General features: G+C 41.3%; 1 protein-coding gene across 2 annotated transcripts in view; it reads right to left on the reverse strand.

The window, feature by feature from the left end:
* LOC106986839 (cytosolic beta-glucosidase) overlaps positions 1-19631 on the reverse strand; it is a 229931-nt gene that overhangs the window by 43036 nt on the left and 167264 nt on the right. Inside the window, exon 5 of one of the 2 annotated variants that reach the window (XR_008296387.1) lies at positions 6629-6853. Coding sequence is in view for 1 of the 2 variants with exons in the window: in XM_053217513.1 (XP_053073488.1) it covers positions 6774-6853 (80 nt within the window). In the remaining variant the exon portion in view is untranslated. Of the gene's footprint in view, positions 1-6618; positions 6854-19631 lie in introns of those variants that run through there. The other variant, XM_053217513.1, reaches the window with a different exon arrangement.

Genomic DNA, 19631 nt, shown 5'->3' on the forward strand with positions numbered 1-19631 from the left:
TGGCTACTTTCATACAGGCCTCCCCTACAACTCATTGCTCCCAGGTTTCGCCATCCTTGTTGATTTCCCTTAAGTCAGTCACCATCTTTGTAAATAGCCCTTTCATGAAACTTTAGTCAATGATCCCTTGTGGACATACCACTGTCTCCTACTGGGCTTTTAACTGATCTGTCATCACTTAGGAAACACAATATTAAAAGAATATGAAAATGTTTGTTCTCAAAAGTGATAGATTTTTTAAAAGTTTTTATTTATTTAAAGAGAGAGAGCGCAGGTGGGGAAGGGGAAGAGAGGGAGAGAGAATCCCAAGGAGGATCCTCACTGCGTGGAGCACGACCCAGGGCTTGATCTAACAAACAGTGAGATCATGACTTGAGCCAAAATCAAGAGTCATACCCTTAAACACCTGAGCCACCCAACTCCCCTAAAGTGATAGATGTTTTTATAGGCACCATTCATTCTATCATCCTTCATTATGTCCCTTTAGGGCAAAGTAGATATCAACATTTTCTAACTTCAGAGAGAGATGTGGATTATCCAGCTCGTTGCCTATGGTACATCATGAAATTGGTAGGTAAAAAAAGAATGAGGCAGAAGAGACTGAAGCCTTGAATTTTTAAACCCTCAGAGCCCTTTTAATTACTTAAAAATAGTCTTTTTTCTTCAGATTATAAAAGATACATGTGTTAAATGAATACTTGGAAAGTACAGAAAAATGTAAAAACATGAGATAAAATAATAAACACCCATAAACCCACCTTCCTGAAATAAACATAGCATATTTCTTTCCAGTCTTTTTTTCTGGTGATCCACATGCAGCTGTTTTAAATAAAATTAGATTCCTAGGGTAGTTTTGTTTCTTGCCTTTTCATACCTAACTGTATATAGCAGCATTTTTCATTATCATTAAATATTATCTACAGACATTATTTTTAATGGCCACATAAATCTTACTTTGTATAACGCGTGTGTTCAATTACCTCCCCATTGTTGGTGATCCTCTGTTTCTAACAGGGATCTAAATTTTGCAGAAGGCAAACCAAATTTCAGTTCAACTCACTGCCCATTATGATGGTGTTCTTTGACATTTGGAGCCGGCCTAGCTCCTAAATAGAATTTAAAATCAAGGGATTTAACAATTGAAAGAAAGGTACTTGACAGCTAATCGGAGGCATTTGGGAAATATTCACTGGGCCTAACAAGGAAAATAATGGGGTTCTCAGTCTCCACATCCAGGTAACTTCCAAAGCCTGCCCTGCTAAGGTTCAATTAAGATGAGAAGGATCAGGTAACTTTGCAGGAAGACCATAATTCCTGCAATAACAAATGTCAAATGTTGCCATTTTAGCTGTTCTGAGTGACTGCTTTGTTATTTCTAAGGGTTTTAAAGATAGTATTTGTCAATGGCAGTATCACTGACTTTTCAAAGTAATTAACTTTGTATCTAAAAATAAACTTAATTGTTTAACCACCGGTGTATTAGGCACCATGGGAGGGATGTACCACTTTCTTTGGAAATAAATCTGATTCCTTCAGTCTCTAGATTTATTTCTCCAGGAACCGTGTTATTGTCTTGTAAAATGGCCCACCCCTCCCATTATCTCCTAAGTAGCAGTTAGGCTGGGGAGAAAACAGTTATATTGATATATGAAGTTGGAGGCAGATGCCAAGCTAATTGATCTGAGTAGGTTAAATGGGAGAAAATACTTCCAAGAATCAATAGAGGTGCTAATTCGGCTAATTGTTGGATAGTGTTTCTTTTTTAAGTGAGTGATTTTCCCAATTACTGTTTATCATGTTGATTTTTTTTACCCTAAGTGTATCAGTTTTAACTTTACTAAACCTTCTATGATATTGGTTTCCAATGTGTCTTTGTCCCAGAGTTTTTATCGCCAACCTGATGACAGGTAGTTTTCCTGGATATGCTGATCCTACAGCGTAAAAATTAGGCTTGGTCTCTTACCCAGACAAGTCCAGTGGAGACAATTTTCTGCCCGTGGCATCCAAAATAAAAACAAGAGTCCTTGTCTTACCAGAGTTGATGGACCAAGAAATAGAAGTTGAAGCATATTATTTAAATTTACAATGATAACCAACAGACAAACTGAAGATTAATATCTTTCTAATTAAAAAACTGGGAAGAGAAAGGCAGAGTGAGTAGATAATGAACTAATTTCTTACCTGCCCATAGATGTTGGGAGAAGGTGTGTCAGTACATGTTGCTAAGACTGACAGTTCAAGACATGGTCAATAATGGATACAAGGAGTGGACGTGGGGCGGGGGGGAGAAATAAAGTGGCAAGGAGAAAGAATGTTTTCTTTTTTCAAACCCTTATAAGTAATAATTTAAAAATAATCATAAATAGAAACACAAAGGTGTTGGGAGTTTGAAAAGAATAGTGAGTATATAAGAAGGAAAGAGAAATCCTAGAATACTACCCTGTGAGAACTAAAAGAGACCTAAGAGGACTAAATCTTTTCCCATTCCCCCACTTTACAAATGACAGACTAAGAGACAGATGGTTGAATAATAGAGGATATTACAAATATTGAGACTCAAAAAGGACAAAGCAGAGTATATTCTATTGATATGCATGATATTTTCTTGGAATAATACTTGGAGAGTTCTTGCTAACCTCCACCCCCAAGCCTTTTCACTAATGCCTGAAAAGTTGGGACTAAGCCTTTCATTCCAAAATGAGGGATACCCTAGGGGAAAATTTACACATTAACTCAGGGTTCTGCTTGAGTAATTTTGACCTAAATTGGAACAAAGGTTTAAATGCCTGATATTAGAAGAGTACAAAACTCTGAATGCAGGGACGGAGCAACTCTGTCAATATGAGCTCAAAAAGGAATGACCAGAGGCATCTGACACAAATATTTTACATCGTAACTGTTTCCTGCTGTGTTTCCTGCTGTCCACTATCTGTCTCTGGCCTCCTTCTTTCTTTCTGCGCAATGGTCCATGATGTTCGAATTGTTTTTATGGCTAAAATCAGCATCAGAATAGGAATTTCAAATAGTTACTGCCAGATTTTGGCTGGAATCTTTGGCAGACTCCCCTGCTGGAGTGTTCACTGCCATATCAGGGTGGTGATGATAAACCTGAACCAACATATCAACTGATGGCTAACCTGGAAGAGAGAACTTTTCAAGGCCTTTCACAGGAAAAGTGGGAGTTTGCTGATGAAAAGAATTCACACAAACATCAGGGCACCAACGAATGTTTCCCTGCAAGTAATAGGTTATCAGAGGACTTACAACAACTTATTTAAGAACAACTTCTTAGATGGTCAGCCTACTCAACTATGAAATGGACGTATTGGACTTGGCCCTGCCCCTTTTGCAAAGAGACCTACATGTGGACAAATAAATGAGACAAAGAGTCATAGAAGCACCATGAGAAAGCACTAAGTAATCAGAAATGATTCCAAGATGTTGAACTCCGAGGTCAAGGACCCACAGAGCATTGCATGGAGTGCTGCACATCATAGATATTCAAACGTTTTTTATGTATGTGTAATGGAGAAAACGACAAAAACAGACAAAAATGCAAGTGAAAAGGCAGGATAGGATTAGCAAGGCAAATGGGCAGTCAGTGCCATGATTTCAGAGGACATCAAGTCCTCCAGAGGGACTCTGGAATGAAACTGGAAGAGAAACTTCAGTTGGACTTTGAAGGACAGGTCGGGTTAGCTAGCTGTTGGAGAAAACAGAAGACAAACAGTGGGGCAAAATATAATTGGTAAATTTATCAAATGCCTCCAGTACATCCAGTTATGATTGTCTGGTAGTCTTTTGCATATATTCTTTAGTCTTAGCCAAAACTTTCTGAAGGATAAATGTAAATATTAATATATGTTCGTAATAATTTGTATCTCATAGATAAACCATGATTTGAAGATGCTGAGTTATCTGAGATCGCACAGCTAAACATGAGGAGGCTTGCATGACTGACCTCAAACCCCGGACTCTTAACTGGAAAGCAGATGTGTACAATGGAAACTGCAGACCACCGTGCACTTGACACTATGATGCCACTGAGCCCTCAAAGGGTGTTCATTCCTGACATCCCAGAGGAGAGTCTCCTTTGTAGCCTGAACTCTGGGAAGATGTATGCATGTGTGTGTGTGTGTGTGTATATATATATATATAATATATACAATATATAATTATATATATGTGTGTATATATATAATATATATATATTATATATATATTATATATATATTATATGTATAAGATGCAATATGTATATAATATATAAGATGCAACATATATATAATACATATAGATTCAATCCTTATTATTTACAGACTCTGTATTTGCAAATTTTCCCACTAGCTAAAATTTATTGGCTAAAATCAATACTTATAGATTGATAGATATAGATATAGATATAGATATAGATATAGATATAGATATAGATATAGATATAGATATAGACATAGATTCTGTGGCCATTTGCAGACATACACAGAGCGACAAAAAATTTGAGTTGCCTGACATGACCGCTCCCAGCTGAGGTCCGACAAGGCAACACTCTGCCGTCTTATTTTAGCTGTCATCCTATAAACAAGCGTCTTCTTCAGGATCTGTTTAGTGCCGTGCTCTTCACATTTTTGTGATTTTGGTTGGTGATTTTGCTATTGAAAATGGCACCCAAGGGCAGAACTAAAGTTGTGTCTAATGTTTCTAAGTACAAGAAGGCTGTGAAGTGATAAGGGACATGTTAGGTAAGTGTCATTCAGGTAGGAGTTTCAGTACAGTTGGATGAGTTCAGTGTTAATGAACTAACAATATATATTAAACAAGGAGTCTTTAAACAGAAACACACATAAAACAAGGTTATGGATCCATTGGTTGACAAAAATGTGACCAGAGGCTCACGAGAACCTAACCCTGTATTTCCCCCAGGAGCAATGGTTCAGTGCTCTCCAACTCAAGGTTCACAGCAACTTTATAGACATAACTACCACAAATAACAAGAATCAGCCCTATCCCCTTAAAGAAATCACCTGTTGCATGCCGTATTGAAAGGGCGGGCCTACGTCAGCCGACTCCATCTTGTTCTGTGTCCTTCACCTTGACCACACCTCCTCCCCTTGAGTAACCCCCCCTCACCTGCCTAACTGGACTCGAACCCTTCCCCAGGACCCTTCCCCAGCCAATCGGCTGAGGCCACAGCCATTACCTCACCAACTGCCCCTAGGCCCCAATAAAACCTTTGTCCTTTTGAAACTCGCTCTCTTTCCCTGGTATCTCACCGCTGCGTCGGTGCAGGTAGGGGATTGAGCTCGAGCTAGCTCGAATAAAGGCTCTTTGCTTTTGCATCGGACTCGGCTCCCTAGTGGTCTTTGGGGATCACGAATTCTGGGCATAACAGTATCATTCATTGGTTACATATCACAAATGAATTTACTGGATTTACTAACTCCTCTTGGGGATAGAGGCAGAAATAGAGGTGGAGAATGGGAAGGATAGGTAGGGTCCTGAGCTAGATGGACAAGCATAGATGGATTACCACCATGGTGAAGAAGATGTCATCAGCCTTACTAGCTAAAGAGAGCTGGGCATTTGAGGTTATGGGTATAAGAGACTTTAAAGGAGGTGAGTTGGGGGCCAGTGAGAACAGGCTTTAGCTGCTCATTATTTTGTCTTTACAAGCAGGATTACTGGAGGTGGTGTCTATTGTTCTCAATGAGGAATTAATCAGTGGGATTGCCTTCTCTCTAAAACATCTGGTCAACTCTCCAGTCAGAGCCAGCAAACTCTGCAGTTCCCCCTTCAGTGTTAATTCAGCTATGATTGGCCTATCCCAGTCTATGCTTCTAAACCATTCCATGGGACAGTGCACATCAGGTTGAAGGAGAATGGACTGAGTGTCCAGGGCCTGGGGCCTATTATCACAAATTCAACACTTCTTTGAGGGTTTATGTTTTACCACAGAAACTCAGGTGAATTTTGCATTACACTGTACAATGTACCTTGCCTACGAGTGCAACAAAAAATAACATAAAATTAGCACTTTAAGAATAATAGGTAATATGTATGGAACAGGGACCATGAGCCAGGCACTGTTCTATGCACTTTACTTTCATTGCCTTTGTTAATCCTCACAGCATGAAATAGTATGATCATTACTGTTATTATCTCCATTTTACACGTGGAGATACTAAGGGTTAGAAAGGATAATTACTTTGCCCAAGCTCACTCAGTCAATCAGTGCTGGAGGCAAGATTCAAACCCAAGCCACCTGACCCCAGAGCTCTGCTGGATCCTTGAATGTCCAACCACAGTTCCCCCTTCTCCACATGTCTCTCCATGTACCCTATAGTGAGCTCAGTGTCCTCTGAAGTCATAAAATTCACCATCTGTGTCCCTTCCCTAATTATATACAGTAAAACCTTGGTTTGCAAGCATAATTTGTTCCAGAAACATGCTTGTAATCCAAAGCAATTGTATATCAAAGCAAATTTCCCCATAAGAAATAATGGAAACTCAGATGATTTGTTCCACACCCAAAAATATTCATATAAAAATGATTATGATACTGTAATATAATACAAAATAATAGAGAAAATACAAAATATAAAGAAAAATAAACAAATTAACCTCTACTTACCTTTGAAAACCTCCGTGGCTGGTGTGAGGGAGACAAGAGAGAGGAGGGTTACTGTGTAGGACGACTTTCACTATCACTAACAGAATCATTGCCATCTATTGGCTCAATGGAATCTTTTTCTTTTCATGCAACTTTAACAAGGAACCTATTCAATGATACTTGCTTTTGCCTCCTTTTGAGGATTTCGCAGAAATGTGACATTGCATTGACGATCCACCCACAATCCTGCAGCAAGAGAAAGAGAGAAGAACCATTGGCTCAGTTGTGATCATGTGACATCTGACATCACATACTACTCATATTGCAAGACATCGCTCATTTATCAAGTTAAAATTTACTCGAAATGTTTTCTTGTCTTGCAAAACACTTGCAGAACAGGTTACTTGCAATCCAAGGTTTTACTGTACTCCTTATATATTGTCATTCACATGTTTAGTACAATGCACCTACCCTGGAACTTTGGGAATTCTCACTCCTAAAACCCCAACTTTGAGAAGGACAAGTCTATATGAAATTCTTGGCATTCTTTAAGCCAAGCAATCAGCTTCAATATGTGTCACAGACAGCCTTAAGGCCTCAAATGGGAGGAAGAGAAAAAGGAGGACAAATAAAGGGGTGGTGGTAGGGCACCTGGGTGGCTCATGTGGCTGAGTGTCCAACTTCGGCTCAGGTCATGATCTCACGGTTCATGGGTTTGAATCTCATGTGGGGCTCTGATCTGACAGCTCAGAGCCCAGAACCTACTTCAGATTCTGTGTCTCCCTCTCTCTCTGCCCCTCCCCATTCACACTCGGTCTCTCTCTGTCTCTCAGAAATGAATAAATGCTAAAAAAATTTTTAAAAAGCAGTGGTGAGGGAACAAAATGGAAGAAAGTAAAAATAAATTAATTAATAAAATAAATTAAAATAAAATTAATGGAGGGAGAGGAAGATGGGGTGGAAAGATAAATAAATAAACACTGTATATGAGCCTGGGCATTGTAGACAAATTACAATCATGGCAAAAAGTATCTAATTCCACGTGTCCAATGGATTACCAATCCCACATGGGTTGACCCAAGTTCAAGGCTAGTAATTAGAAAAATAGGAGTTCTGACCTTGTATTCACTAACCATTTGTTAGGCAATCTTGAGCAATTTGACCAACTTCCAATCAACGCACCTCACTCAATCTGTTTCTTCTGCTTATTACCTCCTCTGCTGCATCAGATTACTGAGAGTACAAAACGAGTGCATATTGTGTGAAAATTGGTGGGGGGGGGGGCGGGGCGGGAATCACTAAGCAGAATATTCCATTGCATTTCTGGAAAGTACGGCACATCGACCAAGGTCCCAGTCTCGGTATTAGAGATTCAAAGATACGCAAGACCTAGTCTCCACCTTCAAAGCCTCACAGTCCACGTATAAACTCAATATGTGTTAACAAATGCTTTTCAAAACAGTATGAGAAGTGTAATAAGAGAGACATAGTCCAGGAGTAGGCAATAGTTAACTCTATCAAGGGAGGTCAGGAGGAATAGCAAAGAAAGAAAGCACAGGAGTCCGTATTTTTATATGGGGGAAAAAAAAGGTGATGAAAGACAAGAAGTAAATAAAAATGTCTAGCTTTAAGCCTATCTATTCAGTATCAAAGTAACAATGTATCTGTTAAAGCCTGACTTCCTTTCTGTGCAATTTTAATCAAGTCCAAAAGGGCACTTGTGAGATTAAATCACCATCCACAAAACCTTGATTTATCTGGGGAAAAATGGACTATTCCAGCCTCCATCCCCTGAGCAGAACAGACAAGCCAATTTTGCCTTTAAAAAATCAACAGGTAGAGACATAACAAAGGTCATATATTATGAGGCTGCAGATGGAAATTCAGCCCCAGCAGTTACATCGACACAGTTATTACTGTTATTACAGCTAAACTTCCTCATTCCGCTGACATTATTAACCAAGACAAACGTGGCCCTGCAGCTTTATTTCATGGGGTAGATCACCTATTAAACCAAGAACAATATCATTGTCTTTTGCAGCACTTCCAAAATTGCTTCCTGCCTCCGAGAGGTGTCCTGGGCTTTTTTCCCCTTACCATCAAAATAGGCACCATCCCTCTCGTACATCTTGCTGTATGGCCAGATTCTGTTTTGCATATCCCAGTATAGCCCTTCAATATTCATTCAGGTAAGAGACATGCAATTGTTGTGATCATTTGTGAAATCATCAACATGCTCTCTGGCAATCTCATTTAGGTAGTTACAGAGGGAATCAGCCCCTTCAAAAGCCCAAAATGTGTCAGAGTATTTTTTTTTCCTCTAACCAAAAATGCATGTTTCTGGATCCATTAGTAAAACTCATCCCAGAATTTGGGAGTGCTGCTTCAAGCTAGAGGAAGAAACCAAGTCTCAGACAGTTTAGGGAATTTGACTAAAGTTACACAGCTGTAGGTGGCTGAGCAGGAGCTAAAACTGAGGTGAGATATACTTTTCTTCATTTATTTTTTTAGGGAAAAGCACTACTTTTTGGAAAGAGATTTGCAAGTCATTATTTGCTATGTGAGTGAGAACTAAAATTCAAGCCACCTTCCTTTCGATTATGGATCAGGCTGATTTTTGCATGGAAATTTTCCTCATTAATTATACCTTTCTTATCTCAATTAATTTAGTGAGTAAATCTTTCCCACACTCCGTGTCCTGTGCCTTGGATTTGATAATGGTCCCTTCATGTCAAAGAGGGAAGAAATTCCCTCTAAGTACTGATGGTTCTGGAACTGGCAAATATTGACTATTTTTGAGGGAGTCCCATGTGACTATGTAATTATAAATAAAATTACAGACAGAAATAATGATGGCAATCACTCAATGGCATCCTCAATTCTCTTGTGAACAGTAACCTCAAGAGGCAGAGTCCAGCAAGAAGCTTAGGACAATCTAATCCTTAAGAAAAGGGAAATCTGTTTTAGGGTGTGTGAAACTCCAAATGATCAAAGCCATCCAAGGAGGTTTGCCATATGGCTTGAGCTCTTGCACATCTTTCCTTAATTTTTTTTTTTCCCTGACAAAACAAACCAACATGTCGCTGTTGAACAACAACAAAATAGCAGGACTTGATGTTCCAAAGGCGTCAAGGTCGGGAGTCTGACCTGCACGGGCTTCTGTGGGCTGTCTCTCCCTTGGCCTCCACTCTCCCGGCCAAGCTGGCCAACGGCAGACAAGCATGATGAGGGGAGGCAGAGCCCTGTCGTCTCAGTGGTTCCTCTGGTCTGTGGGCAGCCAGACTGATCCAGGGCCAGACCTGACTCCCCAGCTCTTTGCCTTTTGGCGACCAGCCACCTGGAGTCTGTTCAAATGAACAAGCTGCCTTTTCTTCCTACATATTGGTTTCTCCTCCATTTGAAAACAAAACTCTTCCCCATCTGCTTGCTTCTGGGATCGCCATAATTGCATGGAGGGTAATTGGCGGCAACTCAATCTGAGGAAAACCCTGTTGATTCGAAGCACAGACTCAATAAACGTTTGTGTTTCATCGTTTTTCTAAATGGAGCCTGTGTCCCAGCCAGCTCTGCTAACGCAGGAGTGGAAATTAATGGGAGGCATATGAGGAGGAGGGACACATCAAATGGTGCTCTACCATGACCCTCTTTCTTTCTCAGAATCCTCCACTGTCAGGAGATCCATTGATTTGTCTGGATCGTGTCTCCCCAATCCATAAAGCACTGAAATAAATGATGTCAGAGTGGTGCCCTAAAGACTGTGGGACTGCCAAGAATCGAGCCATTTCCCTGACTCTGGATCTGTGAACTGTGGCCCTGGATCTGAGTACTGGACTGGTCAACTCCAATAAAAAAGAAGAAAATCATTGCCTCAATACCTGGCATTTGCTCTCTGAAATGGTTATTGTCTGCCATGAGAGAAGCAACTCGAGTTTGTACACAGTCTGAGCAGAGCACTCGTATAAGAGAATAAACTTATCATCCACACCCCTGGGTTCCAGTCCTGCCTTTGGCACTCACAAGCTGTGTGACCTTCAGCATAGCCTTTAACAGCTCACAACCTCCGTGTCTCATCTCTAACCTGGGAGTTAAGAATCATTTCTAACTCATTAGGTTGCATGAATGTGATCATTCATGTAAAGTTCACCTCAGTACCTGATGCGTAGAAAGTTCTGTAAAACATGGGTATTAATGCTAATTATAGTTGATGTTCATTCACTTTACTGGGCATTTACTACCTACCCAGCACTCCTTCATGCTCTGGAAATATGTAGAAACAGCATAGCAAAGATAGACATGGTTTTGGCAATCATGGATGTTGGATACTCATAAGGGAGACAGATGACACAGAAATGAGTTAGTAAGCAAGATCACATGAAATAGTAAGAATTGCTATGATGAAAATAAAATGAGGTAGATGGGGGTAGAGAGAGACGGGAGTGGGGACTACTACTTTAGGCAGGGTATTTGGGGAAGGCCTCTCTGAAGTGGAAATATCTGGGTTGCAACTTGATTGGTGTAGGAAAGACCTGGTGCAAAGGCTGGTCACAGGAATGGTCTTGACATGTTCAAGGGAAAGAAGAGGCCCACGGATGCTGGAAAATAGTGAACAAGGGATAAGAGAGACATGAGATGAATCAGGACTTGGTAAGACCTTGTATTTCAAGTAAGTATGTTTTCGTGCACAATGGAAGGGTCTGTGAGGAACTAGTGCTATGTGATTTACGAGTTTAAATGTTCATTCTGGGGGCTTTGAAAGCAGTGTCATGGGCAAGAACAGGAGCAGACCAACATGAGGTCAGTGCTGTAGCCTAGTTGAGAGATGATGGGGACTTGGACTAGGGCGATAGCAGTAGAGATGGAGAGTGGTGGACAGGATTTAAGCCATGTTCTATTTGAGCAATGCCAGCCTGGCACATGTTTACATGGATCTGATTAAGTTCAAGTTCTTTCAGTCCTCAGTTCACCTGTCCAGCAGCATATACACAGGCAATAGTGAGGACTAAAATGAGATATATTCAAGGGACTTCTTTCACTACACCATGTAATCAGGACAGGGTAGCAGAAGGTGCCTTGGCTCTTAGTCAAAAGAATCTAGAATGAGCTGGACTCCCTCATTGACTAGCTCTATCACTTTGATCAAGCCACTCAATATCCAAACTCATTTACCTCATCTGTAAAATGCAGGGGCTCATATCAAACTCATAGAATTGTAGGGATGGTATATGTAGAAACTGTTCTGTGAACTTTAGTGTGGTATTGAAATATAAGAAAGTATTTCCAAACAGAGAGCCGGAACAGATGGTTTCTGCTTTTCTTGATGTTTAATGCCCAACCACAGGGCCAACTGGGCCACATCTTTTTTGAGTTTCTACATTAGTTTCCTGTGGCTGCTGTAACAAATTACCACAAACTGGGTGGTTTAAGACCACAGAAATTTATTCTCTCACAATTCCAGGGGCTGGAAGTCCAAAATCAAGGTGTTGGCAAGACCATTCTCTCTCTAAAGACCCTAGGGAAGAGGCCTTTCTTGCTTCTTCAACCTTCTGGTAGCCCCAGCTGTTCCTCAATTTACAGCAATGGTAGTCCAATCTTTGCCTCCAACTCCATGTGGCCTCCTTCTCTCTGTGTCAGTATGTCTCTGTCTGCGCATGGCAGTCTCCTCTCGATGTTTCTGTGTTCTCTTTTCATAAGGACACCAAATCATATTAGATTAGGGTCCACCCTGATTGAGTATGACTTCATCTTAACTTGATTACATCTGCAGAGACCCTATTCCTAAAAAAAGGGTGCCAGTATCAGGGATTAGGACTTCAACACACCTCCCGGAAGGACACACAAAAAAGGAAAAACTCAGATTTGGACTGTCCTAGTGTCTTCCTAAACAGGAGAGCAAAGATCAGTTTTGAGTTTGAGGAGATGTCTTGGCAAAAAAGGCTAAATCAAGAATCCAGGGATTAGAGCCACTGGTAGATAGGATAAAATGGGACCCATTTGATGTTAAAACTAAAAATCAAGCTGGAGCCATCTGGTGGCCCCAAAGAGGGTTGTCAGGTTGGAAGAAGGAAGGAAAAGAGGGACCCAGAGAATAAGCCATGATAGTGAGAAGGAAAGGAAGAGTTAAGCTGGTACAACTAGGGACACTGGGGACAGTTGCCACATACGTTGCATTGGTCAGACAGAGTAGGTTACCCAAAAAGAAACAAAGAAAACTCAAGGAAAGCAGGTTTCAAGTTCTGCAGCTCAGTAATTGAGCACAGGTGGAAACCCTAAAGAAATCAGACTTCAAGCCACTCCGAATTGTTATGTGTGTTTGACAGTGGCTCCATCTGGCAGATGGCCATGTTCCCAGGCGGACACGTTGGAGAATTTTTTTCTAAAAAAAATTCTTCCTTTGTTGGCTTCCTTTTTGTTTTTGCTTTAATAAAACTTCCATTTAAATCTTTTGTGAATATACACTTACCTGCGCTAAACTGAGATAGTGAGAAATAATCCCAACTTATTAGCACTTCTTTCTTTCTTAGCTGGGGAGGGACTCTAATCTAGAATTAACGAGGAGTTAAAGAAATTTCAAATGGAGCTTTATGGGATGTCTTCTGAAAGAAATTAATTCAAGGAATGTCGAACTTTATGTAGAAAGGAAAGAAACAGAATATTCTCTTTCCACCAAGAAATCATAGTGGCTTTCAGGGATCAAAGCAGTAGGAAAATCATTATCCTAGTGCTAGTGAAATGAAATGTGGACTTTGAATCCATAAAGTGGAACTGACGGTGTTTCCTTAACAGCATCAAGTGCTGCCCTGTAAGTTTCACTGTATCTAATTTCACCCAGGTATGTCATCTCAAACCATATTAGCATCAACGTTGTTATCAACCTCTGAGGGATACATCAATGTGTTAGTGTAGGATATGTCTCTGTGCTTATATATTTGCTTACCTGTCTCCCACACTAGACCAAAAACCCCCTAAGAGTAGAGGCAGACTTTCATCTCCATATCCCCAGGCCACTGTGTCATCAAAACCCAAAGAATGAATGCACCTCACATACAAATATCTCACCTTCTCGGAAATCTGTAAGAGGAAACTCTACGGGGACGATGACATCTGAACTGAGCTTGAAGGAAAAATAAAAAAAGAACATTCTAAGCAGAGAAAATGGAATGAGCAAATGCATGGAGGTGGCAAATAATTAAGTGAAAATTCAGAAATGGCATGTCTGAGGTTGACACCAAAAAATTAGCTGGAGCCAAACAGTGGTCCCAAGCACATGATGCTGCCCTGACTTTCCAGACTTCAATATCAGTTGGCGTGCAAAATAGAAACAGAAGCCACCCTAGGTGTTTCAGTCGGGAAGGGATTTAACATAGGGAATTGAAAGCTAACAGGAATCCTGGAGCTGCTGGATATGTGGGCTTAGGCTGGGCCTCCAGGAACATCTCTTTGGATCAATCTACAGTGAGCCACCATGAGAGTTACTGTAGCTGAGAACACTGGAGCTATGCCAGGGTCAGAAAGCTCCTACTGCCTCTGCAGCTCCGCCATGATTGCCTCCAGGTGCTCAGGAAGCTGAAGGCGGAACATGGCTGCAAAAATACCAACTTATCCATGCCCTTGTCCAAGAAGGGCAGGAAGACTGCACAAAGCCACTCGATCTAACTCCAATCCAGAGCCCTATCCACAAAGAACTCCAGGAAATGGGGTTTTAATGGAGTTTTCAGCTTTTTAACCCCTCTAACCAGAAGGAAGTTAGTGGTCTAAGGGATTTAAAGTACAGTATTACAGTGCGGATGATAAAAGGGATGGTTTGAGAAATTTCACCTGGTAGTCAAATGCGGGATGAGTGAAACAGAATCTGAAAACAGAGAAACTAATATAAACAAATGAAAAGACTTATTTTATAACATGAACTAAATATTAATCAGAGATTTTACTGATGACAAAAAAATCTTTTTTAAAAATATATCTTTCCTGCTTTGGAGTGTGGTGTGTGTGTGTGTGTGTGTGTGTGTGTGTGTGTGTTTTAAGAAAACTGCTTTATGACTGATAAGGGCATTTGTCAGTAGGGAACAATGAAATACTGATAAGGAAAAAGCGTCCCTCAGCTCAGAAGGACAGCCTACAGTTGTCATCTTACACTGTGGCTTGCGGAATCCTGGAGCCATCCACGGGATTTCTTGAATTCATTCGGCATTTCAAATATCAGCTGCAGTTTTAGGTCAAGCATTGGCGTAAATTTCTATGGGGTTTGTTCAATATGGTGCCTCAGGTTTGGGTATTGGTGAACTGTCATTGTAATTGTGTGTCTAATTTGATGAGACTTCAGTATGTACCTTTCACTAAAACCTCCTGAACAGCTTTTAGAATCCCTGATTAGTTTAGGAAAAGAAAAAAACGTCTCCCTTAATAGAAAGAAATAAAAATGGCTGCATTAGCAGTGAGGCTTTCAAGATTTGTGACAGTGAGTGAAGCAAGCCTCCGTCACTTCACAGCTACATCCTAACTGAGCTCCTCCCCAGTATGCATCTTAGGGGGGCAAGGATATGTGCATTCAACCTGCCCTGAGTCTCAATGCGGCTCCTCCCCAGCTCTGCGGTCTTGGGCTAGTTATTCCACTGCTCCAAACCTCAGTTTCATCTTCTGTAAAATGGACGTGACAACGATTTCATAAGATGGTTGAGGGGATTAATAAGATATGTCATTTCTGGCACACAGAATTAGTTTCAATACATGTTAGTGTGTACTTTCTCCTTTTTCCACTGGACCACGTGCTTAAAAAGCATACTGTGCATCTCTTTGTTCCTAGTACCTCTGTGTATACGTGGCACATAGTAGGTTCTCGATAACTGGTTTTGGATACTAATTAACGTTAGGATGGATGGATGGATTGCTCACTACAGCCATGCAGACTCCAAGCCATTGACGGTTGATTGTCGGGGCTGTGCCTGTGCGTCTCTAATCCTGGGTGGTGAATTTATACTACAGGCACCGGCCCGTGCTAAAGTGGTAAAGCGACAGTCAGTTTCACTTCTGACTAGAACCAAATGGGACCCTCCCTCTTACTGCCACGGGAGACTTGACTAGCATTTGAGGCTCCAGGAGTAATTGTCCTTTCCAACGGGCTTATTTCACAGTCGATTATGCTGTGGCAGCCCCAGACATCCCATTTTAAACATGTATAGCATGTCCTTGAAGAACCCAATCATCTCAACAAGAAGCAGTCACTCAAAATATTAAATATCGCTCCATCTTCAAAGCAACTTATCATATCAGCCAGCCCCTCCTGAGGCAAGATCTGCTATTGTCAAAAAGTAAAATAAAAATTAAAAAAAGACTAGGCTTGGAGGTGCCATCGGTCAATTACTAAGCCACAGTATCCACAGTGCTGGACACCAACCAGGAGACGTCACCTGGTGTAAGGCTCAGACATAGCCTTGGATGGCTATGAACATCCAAACAAGTACTTGAAAACAAATAAATATAGGGCTCCAATTCTGCACAACTTGCAAGGATTTAGATGAACAGACCCCATTGTCCTGGGGGGACTCCCATGGCTCGCTCTTCTCTCTCAGTGCCTCCCAGTGGTTATTTATCTTGGCTGCCTACGCCACCCCTGGTATCATTAATGACTGCAGAAAGAAATGCCAAGTCCTCTCAGCTGTTTCACCCCACTGTGGACAGCAGAGACAGGGTGGTTTGGATAACTCCTTGGAAGCAGGCTGCTAGAGAAGAGGTTTTTTTCCCCCTGAGAAGTGAAATTATACAAGCCTTTGATCTTACTTTTATTTTCCTTCTCTAAAGTGAATTTTATGCCTGTGGAAAGTGCCAGACAGGCAGGGCAGGAAAACGGAGGATTGTGCTTACCAATGAGAAAGGTCAGAGAGAAGGAACAACCTTGCTCGCAAAGGTCACTTTTGTCCTGCCTGATCTAGGGGATTGAGGAGAAACCGGTCCAAGAATCAGATTCTTTCTTGTCTCTGCCGCAGTCTAATTTGAAGGCTTGGCCAACTTCCTTGCTCTGCCTCAGTTTTCCTTTCTGTTAAGTGGGCAGAATCGCTTGCGAACAAAAGTGTTTTCAGGTTTGAAGTGCTTCTGCTTACCAGAGCACGAGCATGAGAGCCATTCAGTCAAAGACAACTCCATCAGCTTCTGGGCAATGAGGAACGTACACGAGTGAAATCACTCCTCTCCATATGTTTATCAGTTTCCCACTGTGTCCCAGACTGCGCCCACCTTCGTGCAGTGTAGACAGAGAAATGGAAATAGGATTCTGCCCTCAGTCAAAGATTGTCTAGGAGTTTTCCTGCTCTCTCTAAAAATGCAAGCACAGATCTACCCAGGGAAATGAAACTAAGCCAATGCATAATTGAGAAGGAAAAAAGTTAAACCAAAATGGACGTGGCATCACTTTAACAACTGTAAAGTAGTGTGAAAGTAGAAGCTGCACCAAGGGACTCTCCCCCAGGGCCGGGAAAACTCAGGGAAAAGATTAGTGCCATTAAAACAGAACAAAGACTTGGAGAGGCAGAAACTTAGACCTTTGAAGAGGGAGCACTGTTGGGTTAGAGCTGGTATCTCTGAGGGTCTGTGAAGGGGTTGATCCTGTAAGTGTTGGAAAAACTTCCTCATGCATTCAGCTGCTGGCTGGTGAAGTAGCCCCCTGGATGATACAGGAGCGGGAAGTTGAATAAAGCTAACAGGAAATAAACGGGAAGTAGCAGGTATCTTCTCCCCTCCAGCCTTGCTCATAGACTCCCTCAAAGTGCCCCCTCTATCAGGCAGGACTTAACAGGGAGCAGCATGGTGGTTGCCAAGCCCCAGTGTCAGCATCACAAAGAATGGAGTGGAGAGACAATTCCTTAATAATTGGCACAGGGAGATAACAAAGAAGAGAAAGAGATGTGTACCATGGGAGGTTGGTGCTATAAAGATGCAGAACAGAGAATAATACTCTGGAGAAGGAGAATACTGGAATGAGAGAGGTAACCAGTAAAAAGGGGGAAAAAAAGTAAACCCTTGGAATTCATAAGCAAAATTTGAAGAGGAAGTAAACGTAATACACAATGGAAGATTAGGGTGAGGCAGTTGGGGCAGGGACAGGTGGTAGTGAGCCAGATAGATCTTCAAGGTTAAAACATCAGGGGCATGGACTTTGATTTCAACACAAAGTGCCATAACTTATTCAGTGTACAACCTTGGGTAACTCGTTCAAAGTCTTTTGAGTTTCATTGTCCACATCTGCAAAGTGGGGATGCGAATGCTGTCTACGGGGAGCCTGGGTGGCTCAGTCAGTCAGTTTTGGCTCAAGGGTCATGGGGTTGAGCCCTGGGTCAGGCTCTGCACTAGGCATGGAGCCTGCTTAAGACTCTCTGTCTCTCCCTGTGTCCCTCTCCCCGACTCATGCTATCTTTCTCTCTCTCTCTCAAAAAAGAAAAACTATTTAAAAAAAGAATGCTGTTTATGTTGAAAGCTTAAAGAACATATTTTTTAAGTTTCTTTAAATTTATTTTTAGAGACAGAGAACAGAGAAGGGGCAGAGAGAGAGAGTGTGAGAGAGAGAATCCCAGGCAGGCTCCACACCATCAGCACAGAGCCCGACACAGGGTTCAAACCCACGCACTGTGAGATCATGACCTGGGCTGAAAGTAAGACACTTTTCCGACTGAGCCGCCCAGGCGCCCCGGTATTGAAAGTTAAATGTGAAGAGTCAATGAGATAATTCTGTGGAAGAGATTAGCATTGTGACTGGCATAAACTAAGTACCACTTTTTAAATATATAGGTTTTCAAATCTATTCACACCTATTTTTGTCATCAATGATGCTGTGAAAGAAACTTACTTGCTCCCCAGTATCTACTTTCTCTTTCACATAATCGACTCCTCTTCCCTTCCCCCTTCCTGCTGGCTGGCAGACATGGTGAGGAGTCATCTTTGACTTTATGGATGAGAGTAACACCCCAGGAATGGCAGAGCAGCAAGATCAAAGGAGCCTAGTCGCATGACAACGTCGCATAGTTATCATGACAGCTCAGACTTTGTGTAAGAGAAAAATAAACTTCCATTGTGTTGAAGTCACTGTATTTGGAACAAATTAGAATTTGACCCTGTCTTTACGGAGCTTGCATTCTAAAAGGAAAGTGTAGCTGTTATAAAATTATGTCAGATAGGATACTTTTGGTTTCAAGAAACAGAAAAAATTGAAACTAAGAGGCTTTGAAATAAAGGGTTTTGTTTTTTGTTTTTTGTTTTTTGTTTTTTGGGTTTTTTTTTTTTTTTTTTTTTTTGGCCTCACATAAAAAGGACTCTGGATAGTTCCAGGATTCATTTGGTGGTTCAACAATATCAGGGCTTCATTTCAGTTTCTCTGTGATGCCCTTGGCCCTATCCTCATGATCTAAAAAAGGCTGCCATAGCACCAACATCATAGCCTCACACAAATAATATGTAAAGTAATAAAAATGGAGAAAGGTATGTTTCTTCTTCCTCTTTCTCTTCCCTCAGGGTGGAAATTTTTGACAAATATCCTTATCAGGTTTGGTCTCGGGTCCCATTGGTCAGGAGGGGAACACAGGCTAATCCCCTAGCAGCAAGGAGGCCAAGCAATCAAGGAACTGGCATTTATTTTTAACCTCTGTAGGCTTGGGAAGGTGGGCTCTGCAAAAAATGAAAAAGGAGTCTCGCAATGCTGTTAGGCCTCAGTCTTTGCAGGACCCCTCTTCCACTTTCTGTAATTTTCATGTGGGCAAGTCAGTGGTGAAATTCTTCTTTAAATGTGCTTATTTATACTCTGCCTGCTTGTTGAGTTGCCCTCTTGTATTTCAGAGGAAGTAGGTTAGGGTTAATTACTTTTTTGAAAAAGTAGTTGTAACTGCTATTTAATTCAATTCTACCATGTGTCAGGCTCTCCGTTGAGTGCTTGGTACACGTTATATCATTTAATAAAGCATGCTTTCTGAAAATTGCCGGTCATCTGCTTGTTACCTTCCAAAGCACCGCATGTTAGTATGAATAAAAATAAAGCTTGGTGATA

The sequence above is a fragment of the Acinonyx jubatus genome, chromosome B1 (genome assembly GCF_027475565.1).
Source record: "Acinonyx jubatus isolate Ajub_Pintada_27869175 chromosome B1, VMU_Ajub_asm_v1.0, whole genome shotgun sequence".
NCBI lineage: Eukaryota > Metazoa > Chordata > Mammalia > Carnivora > Felidae > Acinonyx > Acinonyx jubatus.